We start from the raw sequence: 13198 nt of genomic DNA, 5'->3' as shown, positions 1-13198 counted from the left end.
GGTATCTCACAGAGTGGTTCCTAATGTACTAACTACTTTAATTTTTAGATTTATGTAGTTCCCCTCTCCACCCTCCCTTCTTTTGATCCCCCAATATTCTTTCCCTCTATTAGTTTGTCTGTTATCCTCTCCTCTCCTTCCTCCCTATTTTCACTTTTTCTTGGTCTCATTCTAGTTATATACCCACACTCCTAATTCTTAGTGCCTTTTCCCTCCTCTTTAACTGGTCCATTTCAGTTACAACATATGAGAGAAAATAGGTGGTATTTCTTTCTTAGACTGTGTGACCTGCTTAGCTTGAAATTTTTCAAGTCTATCCATTTTCTTGCAAATTTCATTATTTCATTTCTCTTTGCTGATGAGTAGAATTCCATTGTGTATATGTACCATATCTTTATTACTCATTCATCTGTTGATGGGCACCTGAGTTGATTCCAATTCCTAGCTATTGTGAATAGAGTAGCAATAAACATGATTAAGCAAGTATGTCTAAAATAAAGAATGTAGTCTTTGTGGTAAACACAAAGGAATAGAATAGCTGGGTCAGATGGTAGGTATATTTTCATCTTTTTCAGGAATCTCTATACTGATTTCCATATGGTTGTACAAGTTTGCACTCTCACCAGCAGAGAATGAGGGTTCCCCCTTGCCCCACATCCTTACCAACATTTGTTGTCATTTGATTTTTTGATGATTTACATCCTGACTAGAGTATGGTAGAATCTCAAAGTTGTTTTAATTTGCATTGTCTGATGGCTAAGGATGCTGAACATTTCTTTAAATGAGTAGTGGTCATTTGTATTTCTTCCTGTGAGAATCCTCTGTTCAGTTCTCTCCCCATTTTTTTTTTTTTTTTGAGTGGATTGTTTGATTTTTTTTCTGCTTAGGTTTTTTTTTTTTTTTTTTTTTTTGAGTTCTTTGTAGATTCTAGATATTACGACTCTGATGGGGGTAAAGATTTTCTCCCATTACATGGGTTGTCTGTTGGTTCTATTTATGGTATGCCTGTCTGTACAAAAGCTTCTTAATTTCATGAAATTCCACTGGTTGAGTGTTTGTTTACTTTTCTGAGCTACCAGAGTCTTATTTGAGAAGATTTACCCCACTCCTATATCTTGGAGTGTTGTCCCTATTTTTTCATCTAGTCATTTTAGAGTTTCAGATCTTATATAGCCATTTGGAGTTGATTGTTGCCCAGGGTGAGAGAAGTGGATCTAGATTCATTTTCCTACATATGGCTATTCAATTTCTCTGGCATCATTTGTTGAAAAGGCTGCCTTTTCTCCAGTATGCATTATTGGCTTCTTTGTCGAAGAACAGGTAGTTATAGCTGCTTGAAATAAGACCTGAATCTTTTATTCTGTTCTATTGATCTATATGTATGTTTTTGCCAGTACCATGTTGTTTGTATTGTTGTGGCTTTGTAGAATAGCTTGAAATCAGGTATAGTGATACCGTCAGTGATATTTCTTTTGCTGCATATAGTTTTGGATATCCAAAGCCTAGTTCCATATGAATTTTGAGACTGTTTTTTCTATCTCTGTGAAGAATGATGCTGGAATTTTTATTGGTATTGTGTTGAATCAATATATGGCTAGTCTACCAAAAGTAGAATGGCCATTTTCACAATATTAATTCTACCTATCCATGAGCATGGGAGGTCTTTCCAACTTCTTTCATCCTCCTCAATTTCTTTCTTCAGTGTTTTTATGTTTTTGTTGAATAGGTCTTTTACTTCCTTGATTAATGATATTCCAAGGTATTTATTTTGTGAATATTGAAAATGGGACAGCCTTTCTGATCTCTTTCTCTGTGTTTTTGTCTTTGATATATAGGAACACTACTGATTTTGATGTGTTGATTTTGTATATTGCCATTTTGCTGAAAGAATTTATCACCTATAGAAGTTTTCTGGTAGAGTTTTTTTGGGCTCACTGATGTATAAGATCATGTCATCTGCAAATAGAGCTATTTTGACTTCTTCCTTTCCAATTTATATCTTTTATTTCTTTCTCTTGTCTTATTGCTTGGGCTAGGATTTCTAGTGCTATACTGAGCAATGTTAACAGCTGGCACTCCATCTTGTTGCTGATCTCAATGGGAATGCTTCAAGTTTTTCCCCATTTAGCATGATTTGGGTTTAAGGTGCTTTATAAATAGCCTTTACTATGTTGAGATAAGGTTCTTCAATCCCTAGTTTCTCTAGAGCCTATGTGTTCCCAGCTGTGCCACCTCTGTGTAGCTCTGGGTAGCCCACGTGGTTGCACTGAAATTAGACTATCTGGCAGTGTCTGAAATTACCCCAACTCCCAACCTGTATCCAAGCGATGCAGGCTTCCACACTCCACCCATACACACTGATGCCTGCCATATGCCACACAGGGCCACAGCACTCAGTGCTAATAACTTGGGTCTCCAGCTGTGTGGCTGAGGGCAGATTCTGGGGTCCAGCCTTAAGGTATGTTTGAGGATGGATCAGATTTCCAGCCCAAAGATATGCAGAGCAGTCTGAGCGCTGGCAGGGCCCCTGCTACTTACTGCAGGTTTGTGTTTCTACTTTTGGTTTTTATAAGCTAGTTGCTTCTTTGCATGGACATGTATAAACAGCTTCTTCTGCCATTGATAGAACTCCCCCCTTTCCTGGATCTGCAAACTTGAAAGAAACCCCTTCCTCCACTAAACTGCGCCTGATTTGGATGTTCATCTCAGCAATGTGAACGTGTCTACAACACATAGCATAAATATATTTCATATTCAGCTTGCTTCATTTAACATATCATCGTAATCTAATCATTCTCTTTCTTAGTCTTTAAAATTAGAACTTAACAGTTTCCTGCATTGATGTATATCAAGATTTTGGTATAGACTCTCTTAATATACAGAAGAGTAGTCCTGTTGGAATTCATGTGACCATATGTAAGTCCAGATGGCATCATTCAGCCACAGTTCCCTCTGTTATAATAGCTTCTGGATACATGTGATTTATCTCTGCTTTTTCAACTTCTACACTGATTAAATGACTGCTTTGTGCAATTTTATGAGATAAACAAAAATGCCTGATACCATAGTTTTATTTTGTTGTAAGACATCACAAATTTGTAGCTTAAAACAATAAAGATTTATTATTTCATAGTTCTACAGATTACAGAAGTCCAACACTGGTCTTACTAAGCCAAAATCTAGGTGATCAAAGGGCCATATCTCTTTCTGGATATCCCAGAGAAAAACTTTTCTTTCTTTCTTTCTTTCTTTCTTTCTTTCTTTCTTTCTTTCTTTCTTTCTTTCTTTCTTTCTTTCTTTCTGGTTTTACGAGGCAGAGTCTCACTCTAGCTTAGGCTGACCTGGAATTCACTATGTAGTCTCAGGGTGGCCTTGAACTCTCAGCAATCCTCCTACCTTTGCCTCCCTAGTGCTGGGATTAAAGATGTGCACCACCACACCCAGTTTATTTTTATTTGTTATGTACACAGTGTATACAGTCATGTTGGTACCATCATTAGCCTTCTCCCCGCCCTCCCCCTTCTGCAGGCACCCTCTTTGTTGGAGAATATGGAAGGTGCATTGTGGGGTTAGCCATCAGTTATGGGTAAGAGGCAATGTCTCTGTGCATAATGACCCAATATGTGGCTCTTACATTCTTTCTGTCCCTCTTCTGTAAATTTTCCCAAGCCATATTGGGTTCATTTTAGGTCTGCTTCAGTGATGAGGTCTTGGGAGCCTCTGTGTCTCTGGGTATCTGGTTTAGTAGGAGTTGAATGTTCTCTGTATCTGTCTCCTTCACCCTTGTGCTGGTACCAGGTTCACCAAGAAAGCAGCACTCTTGTTTATTTCCCCAATTACTCTTAGTTTCATCTGGAGCCCTTTTGAGGTGTGATGGACTTGTCCTCTCCTTAGGATCTGTGTCCATCTGAAAAAGAGAATCAAATTCTCCAATAGATAGTAAGGTGATCACCAGATAGATGGGGTAACCATTATTATTATAGAGAGAATTTAATAGATGTAGGCCTTCTTGTAGCTCACAATTAGTGAGAGCTTGATGATGGAGAGTGGGTTCATTTTTAGATATGGTTCTGACTTGTTTCCCAGCTCCAGCTACAGGTTCCATTCCATTGAGCAGATCACTTAGCCATATCAAGAGCAGATGGTTTCCCACCATGGCTGTGTGCCACTATTGCACTTGTGTGAGCATCATGTCAGGTTGTTGCTGCTGAATAGCTTACTTAGACCACCAGTTGCTTGGACAGATGTTGGTCATTTTCCCCCAGTCGCTCATGTAGCACCTTCTGGCACTAGATGAGCTAACTGTCTGGGCACTGACTCTCTTCCAGGTTCCAGCCAGGTCACTCCATGTTCTGTACCATCTGCATATAGTGTCTTCAGCAGTAGGGTCTTACCACTAACCATTGGTGGGTCATCAGGTACTCTGACAGAAATCTGTCTTCTTTTGGGAAACCTTGTAGGTCTCCCAGAGGAAATCTTTTCCCTAAATTTTTGTAGCATCTTGAGGCTGCCCATTTTCTTGGTTCATGGTCCCCTTATGTCTCCAAATCCAGCTACAGATGTTTGAGTTCTCACATTGAATTACTCTGATCTCTCCTTGGCTCCCTCTGTTTTTAAAGGCCCTATGTGATTACATGGGTCTACCAGGATTTTTCCATTTTAAATTCTGTGTATGAAAATCCTTAATGCCATCTGCTTCCCAAGTTCCCCTTTGCCATATAAACTAACATAAGTCATAAATTATATGGATAAGAACATTGACATCTTTGAAGACCAGTTTTCTACTTGCCACTTGAGCTAAATTCAAGATTTCAGAACTTAATGGTTATTTTAAGATAGAATCTCTTGAAGCTTTGCACTGAAGGAGAAATAGATCAATATTTGAAGTAAAGGTCATTCAAGGCACACCTAATCTAATCATATCTTTTATACTGGAAGAAGAGAGACTGAGGCCAAAAGAGGGATAGTGACCAGCCACAATTACAGTAAGGTGGGAATGTGACTGGAATCAAAAGTTTTATGAAGTCAGGTGTGGTGGCACATGCCTTTAATCCCAGCATTCTGGAGGCAGAGGCAGGAGGATTACCATGAGTTGAAGGCCACTCTGAGACTATATAGTGAATTCCAGGTCAGTCTGGACTATAGTGAAACTCTACCTCAAAAAAAAAGAGTCTTATGAACATATGAGTTAGGTATGGATAGTATCATTGATAATCTTTGATGGTCTTTATTGGATCAGCTCTTATGTAACTTTTTAAAATTTAATTGAATTTTATTTTTTCTCAATTTTTAAAACATTTTCCATGATTATAAAAAATATCCCATGGTAATACCCTCCCCTACCCCACCCCCACCTTCCCCTTTGAAATTCCATTCTCCATCATATCTCCTCCCCATCTCAATAAGTCTCTCTTTTATTTTGATGTCATGATCTTTCCCTCCTCTTATGATGGTCTTGTATAGGTAGAGTCAGGCACTATGAAATCATGGATTTCAGGCCATTTTATGTCTGGAGGGAGCACTTTGTAAGGAGTCCTACCCTTCCTTTGGCTCTTACATTCTTTCTGCCACCTCTTCTGCATTAGAGCCTGAGCCTTGGAAGGTGGGATCAAGATGTTACTCAGTACTCTAGTCACTTCTTTCCAGCACCATGATACCTTCTGAGTCATCCCAAGGTCACTGCCATCTGAAGAGAAGATTCTCTACCCAAAATGAGAGTAGCATTAATATAAGGGAATGAATATTAAGAGAAGTGCTTACTCAGCAGTTTGGTAAGCATAGTATATACACTTATCCAGACATCAGCAGATGTTACACCCCTAGGGCTCTTGACTACCCTGTTTTAAGTTTTCAGTATCAGGGATGTATTCCCTCCCTTGGAGCAGGCCTCCAGTCCAACGGAGGGCAGTTGGTTTCCACCATGACAGACATGCCACTATTGCACCCGTTGGCTCATTTGGCCTGTTTGGCCAATTATAAGGCTTGAAGTGTCCACGGTTGAGTATCTGGTGGCATCTCTTTTCTTATGTAATTTTTATTTCTTGATGAGTTAATACCATAATAGGATATGTGACTTTTCCAAATTAATGACATTTTATACCATTTGTTTGGTAATCTATCCACCTCTTCCCTGGTAGTAATAAGGTTATAAACTAATCACCACATCCTAAAACCTATGATTTAAGTCTTGAAAAATGTTAAGGACCACTGTGTGATAGATATCCCATCATCTCATAATTTCCTAGATTCTGTAGTTGGTTTTATGCCAAGATTTATTTTTTAGTATATACCCTCTTTCTGGTTCTGATCATTACCTTGACTCGCTGGATTCTCTCCCTATCCCCCTAATTTTTGTTTTTACTTTCAGAGGCTGTGTCATTGGACCTACCTTCCATTTTAATGTCCCTGCTCTGCACTTTGGTGATGTTTCCTATGGTGAGTAACTTTCCATTTTAAATTTAGAAATTGGATAGTACTTTTCATGTGCATGTGTCTTCATGAGAGGAGAAAGTTACAAAGTGCTTCTCTTGCCATTTTTAATAGATAGAGGGCCTCTACCTCTGTGACAGTGGTATTTTGACACCATTTCATGGATAATATATAAAAGTAGTAGCTTGGTCCTAGACATTATGAGCTTTCAGGTTCAAGCCATCTGTCTTCCAACAGTGAGATAACAAACACCTTATGCTTCACCTACTATTTGAACAACCTCCACTCTACATTTGGAGAGCTTCTTTTTTGAGTGTTGTTGTTGCTTTTGCTTTGTATCCTGGCAGTGCTGGGGTCAAACCCAGGGCTTTGCACATGCTAAGCAAGTGCTGTACCACTGAGCTACTTGAGAGCCCTGTTCTGTATCTAAATCTTTTAAGAATATTATCCTTTAGAATAATATTTGGGGCTGGAGAAGATGACTTAATAGTTAAGGTGCTTGCCTGCAAAGCTGAAGGATCCCAGTTTGATTCCCCAGGACCCATGGAAGCCAGATGCACAAGGGGGCACATGTGTCTGGAGTTCATTTGCAGTGGTTGTAGGCCCTAACATGCCTATTCTTAGTCTCTCTCCCTCTTTTTCCCTCTCTCTCTCCCTCTAGTAAGTAAATAAGTAATATTTTAACAATAATATTTAAAGTACTAGGAGAAGTTTGATTTGCTTCTGTAAATCCTTGAACATTCCATCTAATCATGTCAATTATCCGAAGTTGCTTATCTGCTAGATGCTAACTAAAGGGAACATGGATGCCTACCACTGTAAAATACTTGTATTCAAGTGGAAATGTAGATAGAAAAGAAGTGTGGTAGGATTGAAGGTCTTATCATTGATCCTTACTCATTCTTTAAGAAACTAATGTCCTCTTCCATTAGGCTTGTTGACAAGCAGTGTGGGATATAGCAGACACTAGTACAAGGAACTGTTCTAAGTAGGTTAAAATTGGCTTTATTCAATGAAAAACTTCTGGCTTCAGGAAAGTAGTCTGGGTGGTAGTTAGGAAGATCAATGTGCTTATAGGATGACTAAAACTTCAAGAATTATTTTGGGCAAATTCAAAAGTTAGCTGTTGCAATCCCGTGATTATAAAATTGACTTTCTAGCAGTTCCTCTGCAATTTCCAAGAAAACTACTTAAGAGAAGGTGGCTCAAGGCAGAAGAGCAGGACTTAAATCTAGTATAAATGAGCACATATGTTTTCCTGTGCCTATAGATCAATTCTTCTTGCTCTGAAATAGTAGTGATACAATGGCCACCTATGGAGTCTAGTCTAGTCAGAGGCCAAAGAAGAGCTACATCTCTTAAGAAAGGAGCCAGAATCTCACCAAACAGAAGGCTGGATGTCACATATCAGAGAGTTTGAGGGAGGTAAAATCAGGGTTAATCTTTGGCTGGCCTCAAAGCAGATACTGAATCTCTCTCAGAAGCTATGACTCCATACTGTGTTATCAACCCTGAGAACGTGGTCCTCACACAGGACCAGAACTAATTCCATTCCCTCTTGGTAGCAGGCTCTGGGTCATACAGAGGACCAAACCATGTAGGCTTCTCTTTTCATGCATTGGCAAATAAAATTGAGCATAGTTCTCTATTTTCCAAAGTCTGTTCTTTATGCCAAAACTAAAGACAAACATACTTCTGCAAGACAACTCAGAAAACTAGTCATGGAGGCTGCCTCTTTGGAGGAGCCTGGGTGGTAATCAGGGCTTTGTTTTGTATCACTCTTTAGCCTGCCATATGGTAAATGTATGACACATAGTCTTTGAGTGAATAAAATGTACTTGATTGAAAATAAGATGGTAATGGATGAATAAGGGTAAAATACATGATGTTCATGTGTGAAGATGTCATGGTGAAATGCATTATTTTGTGCACTTAAAATTTTTTTAAATTCTCAGGACGAGTTAGAGTTAAGTAGTTAGTATATACACAGTTCATAAAAGATGTTGTACAATTACCAGGGGATATTGTTGCCAAGGGAGGCTATTGGGTAAGGGGCTTTTATTTCTCCCCTCATATTTTGTTTTTCAGGATTTCCTCATACCTTGATGTGTTCTCTCAATAATACGTCTTTGGTCCCTATGACCTTCAAATTGCATGTCCGTGGAGATGGCTGTGGCCCAAAAAGCATTCCAAGTTATGGACAGGATTCAGAGAGCAGAAAACAGTCTTGGATCAATGCAGAAATACCCACAACAAAGCCAAAAGAATTCACCATCACTCCCAACTGTGGCACCATTCGTGCCCAGGGTTTCAGTGCTATCAAGGTAAAGTATACACATGCCAACTTTCATATAGCCACTGGGACCTCACCTATGATTCTATATCCAGGGACAGTGGGAGGGGGTGCCTGTCAAATCATATAGGAAATCTTAACTACATTGCCTTCATCAAAATTGTGGCTTCTAAATATTCCTAGTGAAACCTCTGCTCTATAAAGATAATCCACCCATTAGTACTAATATAAAAAACAGTGGAATAACTCAGACTTAGGTCCTTCATATCAATAAATATAAAGATGTATGCCAAGATGATAGTCAGCATAGTCAGCTTTATAATGTGAATTGGGGCCTCCTGACAAATACCAGTGTATTTCGATTCATCAGTGCTTTGTGTTTAGGTCCACAAGAAGGACGAGGAAGCTACTTATGGCCCCCACCCTCATCTTATGCTTGGCCTGAAATCAGAGTTCAGTGGCCTTGGTTGTGGCCTCCAAGTGCCACACCTAACTATAACTGATTTTATGTTTTCTGGAAAAGAAGATGCCAGGGCTCAGAGATGCCTCAGTGAATAAAGCACTTGTTGGGCAAGTGTGAGTACCTGAGTTCAGGACCTCAGATCCCACATAAAACTAGATGCTCTTGCACTAGTGTCGGTAATCCCAGCATGTATAGGACAAAAAGGGAGGTAGAGACAGAAAATCCCCAGAAGCTCACAGGCCAGCTAGCCTCCTAATGCAGCAGTGAGCAACAAGGTGGAAGGTAGGAACCAGCACCTGAAGTTGTTCTCTGAGCTCCATACATGTGTCATGCATGGCACATACATGCCCCCACTCACACACGCAAACACCACACACTCAAAGTAAGATATCATAGCTAAGGTGAGTTATCTTTTTCCTTAGTCATCATTTAATCCAGCTATTGTTTCTTCCCTTAAATTTGTTTTAGATACTTCTTAGTATCTCACCTCCTATCCATTCATCTTAAATCTTTTTGGGAATTTTCAGCTATGCTTTGGGCTTTTTCAGGGATCCATTGTTCTCATACATCATGACATTTTTTCAAAATTGCTAACTGTAGTTTCCCTGGTTAAAAAAAAAAACACTGCTACAATGAATTTATTATTATTATTATGATGATGATGAGTTAATTTATTGTTTGTTTTTTAGCCTACATGACACTTATGTTTAATTGGCCTCTCCCAGCTAGCACAGGAAGATTTGAAAAGACATCCTACCTCTATAGCAACCTTCTGCCAGAACCACTTTCTTTTCTTCTAATGATGAACCCAATACATAAAATGGTGTTATAGTCACACTAAATAGTCTGCTTTTCTCCAAACCCTACAAGTATTCTTTCCAAGCCAATGACTTCATCTTCACTTTATTTTTTGTGTATATTTATATTTATATTTGGCAAAGCTTTTTCCAAGCTTAATATTTTCTCCTGCTCTGCATTTCAGCCAGGTCTGTGTGGACTCACATTTGCATCTAGCGATTCCCTCTGCAACCAAAAAGATTTTAATTAGTACCTGATACATAATTTATAGAGAGAAACCCTTAACCCATGCCAGAAGCTGTTTTCTAGACTAACAAGGACCTCTTCCAGTACAAACCATCTTAAAGCAATTAAAAGTTATAATAAAGCTTTCAAAAAGCCTAAACATAAAGTTTCACAGTAGCCGAATATAAAACCACACTGTAAAAATTTCTAGTTAGATGTCCTTAGATGGACCTTTCTTTGGAGGTTGTCATTTTCTGCTCTAATAATGAATATGGTAGAAGACAGGATTTTGGTCATTAAAGAAAGAGATTTATTTCTTATGCAGTTTCTGGAATGTACATGATTACTTTCATTTACTTTGGTGTAAAAGAACTTTCATTGTACCGGCTGGTCAGTGTATTGATGTTTTATCATTCATATAGCCCAGAGGTATAAAGAATAATTTAAATTTCAATAATTAAAATTTGTGCAATTTTTATCACTTCATGATTATTTTATACACATGTAGGTATATAGCTCCTATGATGAAATGGCCTACAAATGCTCCAACCTATTGTGCTAAGAGCCATTTTGGTTCTAACCTGGCCTTTGAAAGCACCCAGCATGCCCTGACCCTACAATGTAACTTGTTCACCTAAAAATGTAAAATGCCAGGAAGCCAATGAAGCACTTAGAAACTGCATGGATGAGGCTGTCCTCCCCTCTCTTCTCTCCCTTGCACAGAGAGCTGGCCTTTTAAAAGAGCAATTTTTCACCTTTTTCTTTCCAGGTGACTCTATGCTCCAACACTGTGCAGAAATATGAGCTAGCACTGGTGGTAGATGTGGTGGGCATTGGGGAAGAAGTGCTGGCGCTCTTAATCACAGCCAGGTAACATTCACCTATTTCTTTCTTCCAGAGTTTTTCCTGAGTCCAATGCGGGCTGCCTCCCAGAAGGCAGTTACCAGCCCAACCACAACCCTCTGCATTCCTGTGAAGGAAAGCTGAATCTGATATGCAAATAGCAAAGCTGTTAGAATAGCAGATGCTTCAAAAGCACCATTGTTGAAGATAGGAATGGCTGCATGCTGAAGAGTTAGTGTTGTTCTCTGACTGGTCTGCCTCTCAAAGTATAGAAACGAAAGGACCTTGAGCAGGGAGAGGCGACCAGTTGCTGAATTTTATTTCTATTTTTCTTTTTTTAAATTTTTTTGTTCATTTTTATTTATTTATTTGAGAGCGACAGACAGAAAGAGAGAAAGAGGCAGAGAGAGAGAGAGAATGGTGTGCCAGGGCCTCCAGCCACTGCAAATGAACTCCAGACACATGCATCCCCTTGTGCATCTGGCTAACGTGGGACCTGGGGAATGGAGCCTCGAACCGGGGTCCTTAGGCTTTACAGGCAAGCACTTAACCACTAAGCCATCTCTCCAGCCCTATTTCTATTTTTCAATCTAATACTTACTTACTCCAAAGTCATGCAGCAGGAAGGTGCTTCTCTTTACCCTGTAAGGGAAGATTCTTTTAACTAACACACCTCCTATCCCAGGACAGTGTCCCTAGGACTTGAGTAGCAGGCTTATAAATGGCCCTCTCAAGTGAGGCTTCTCTCTTACAATTTAAACTCCTCAGCTTGGCTCTTTTTTAGGGTGTCAGGAAGGGACTCTGGAGTCAGATTAAAATCCTATATCTGCCATTTGTTGACTTGTGTCTCCTCACCCTGATGGTGGTGATGAGGAAGGTAACATGCCCTACTAATAATACATAATCATAAACTCAGGACCAACTTCCAAGAGTGTGGGTAAAAATGCCATACACAGGAGAGATGACTTAGCAATACTGCTAAGACTAATGTACCGGTCTGTGGAATTCAGGTTTCTCATGGGTCTTGGGAAGATATTCCTTTAAAAGGTTCTGATGTGCTGATTGGTGAACAGAGAGGAGCTGGCTGCATTTCATGTGTCTTGAGTTTGAATAAAGACAAATAGCAAGCCTAATAGAATTTGAACTTTTGTTAGTCTACTTAGTATTTTGTTTACTTACTTTTTGGCATCTCTGAATATAATGTGGTACTTGTGTATGTGGTTTATGCATATGTATGTAGCCATGTGACACCCCAAGCCCTTGCCTGTGGGGAATGTGTTCACCTGCATCAGACAAAAGAGAACAATGGGCACCCAGCTCCATCACCCCTCAGCTTGTTCTTACTTGAGCTAGCCTCTTGCATTTTTGTATATAAGACCCTGAGATTCTTAAGCCTCTGCTGTCCATGGGATTAGGGTTACAAACAAGCATGGCCATACATGTCCAGCTGTTCATATGTAGATCATGGATATTGAACTCCTTTGGACTCTTGGAGCTCCTCAGAAACCCCATGCTAGAACTGGAAGTGCTCTTAACTGCTGAGTCATCTCGCCAGCCCTTACTTTTTCATTGTTGAAGAAGGGTTCCATGTAACCCATACTAGCTCACTATGTAGCTGAGGATGACTTTGAATTTCTGATCCTCTTTTTTTTTTTAAAGGTGTCTTTCTAATTTTATTCATTTATTTATTTATTTGAGAGAGAGAGAGAGTGGGCACACCCGGGCCTCCAGCCACTGCAAACAAACTCCAGATGCATATGTCCCCAGCTTCCATGGGTCCTGGGGAATTGAACCCAGGTTCTTTGGCTTTGCAGGCAAACACCCTAACTGCTTAACTGCTATCTTCTCCAGCCCCTGATCCCTTTGTTTTTTTTTTTAAAGATTTTTATTTGATTAAAAAGAACAAAATCTTTTTGATCTAATCTGTTCTAGGCTCAAGTTTGCCTTTTAGTCTGGTCTTATATTCCTTTTCTATGCAGTCTTCTTCTAATATTTTGTATCCTCTTTTCCCAGTAGCTATCCTGACTTAAAAATAATAATAGGGGTTGGAGTGATGGCTCAGCAGTTAAAGGTGCTTGGTTGCAAAGACTGAGGGCCTGGGTTCAATTACCTACTATGCACATAAGCCAGATGCACAAGGTGGGGCA

At 39.5% G+C, this 13198-nt stretch overlaps 1 protein-coding gene across 1 annotated transcript in view; it reads left to right on the top strand.

Annotated features, from left to right (window-relative positions):
* Hydin (HYDIN axonemal central pair apparatus protein) overlaps positions 1-13198 on the top strand; it is a 433096-nt gene that overhangs the window by 151975 nt on the left and 267923 nt on the right. Inside the window, exons 12-14 of the mRNA XM_004659564.2 lie at positions 6368-6435; positions 8518-8753; positions 10978-11078. Of these exons, the coding sequence (XP_004659621.2) occupies positions 6368-6435; positions 8518-8753; positions 10978-11078 (405 nt within the window). The remainder of the gene's footprint in view (positions 1-6367; positions 6436-8517; positions 8754-10977; positions 11079-13198) is intronic.

The sequence above is a fragment of the Jaculus jaculus genome, chromosome 1, assembly GCF_020740685.1.
Source record: "Jaculus jaculus isolate mJacJac1 chromosome 1, mJacJac1.mat.Y.cur, whole genome shotgun sequence".
In the NCBI taxonomy this organism is placed as follows: domain Eukaryota; kingdom Metazoa; phylum Chordata; class Mammalia; order Rodentia; family Dipodidae; genus Jaculus; species Jaculus jaculus.
Note: the sequence above shows the minus strand (reverse complement) of the source record. Positions and strands in the feature narration are given on the sequence as shown.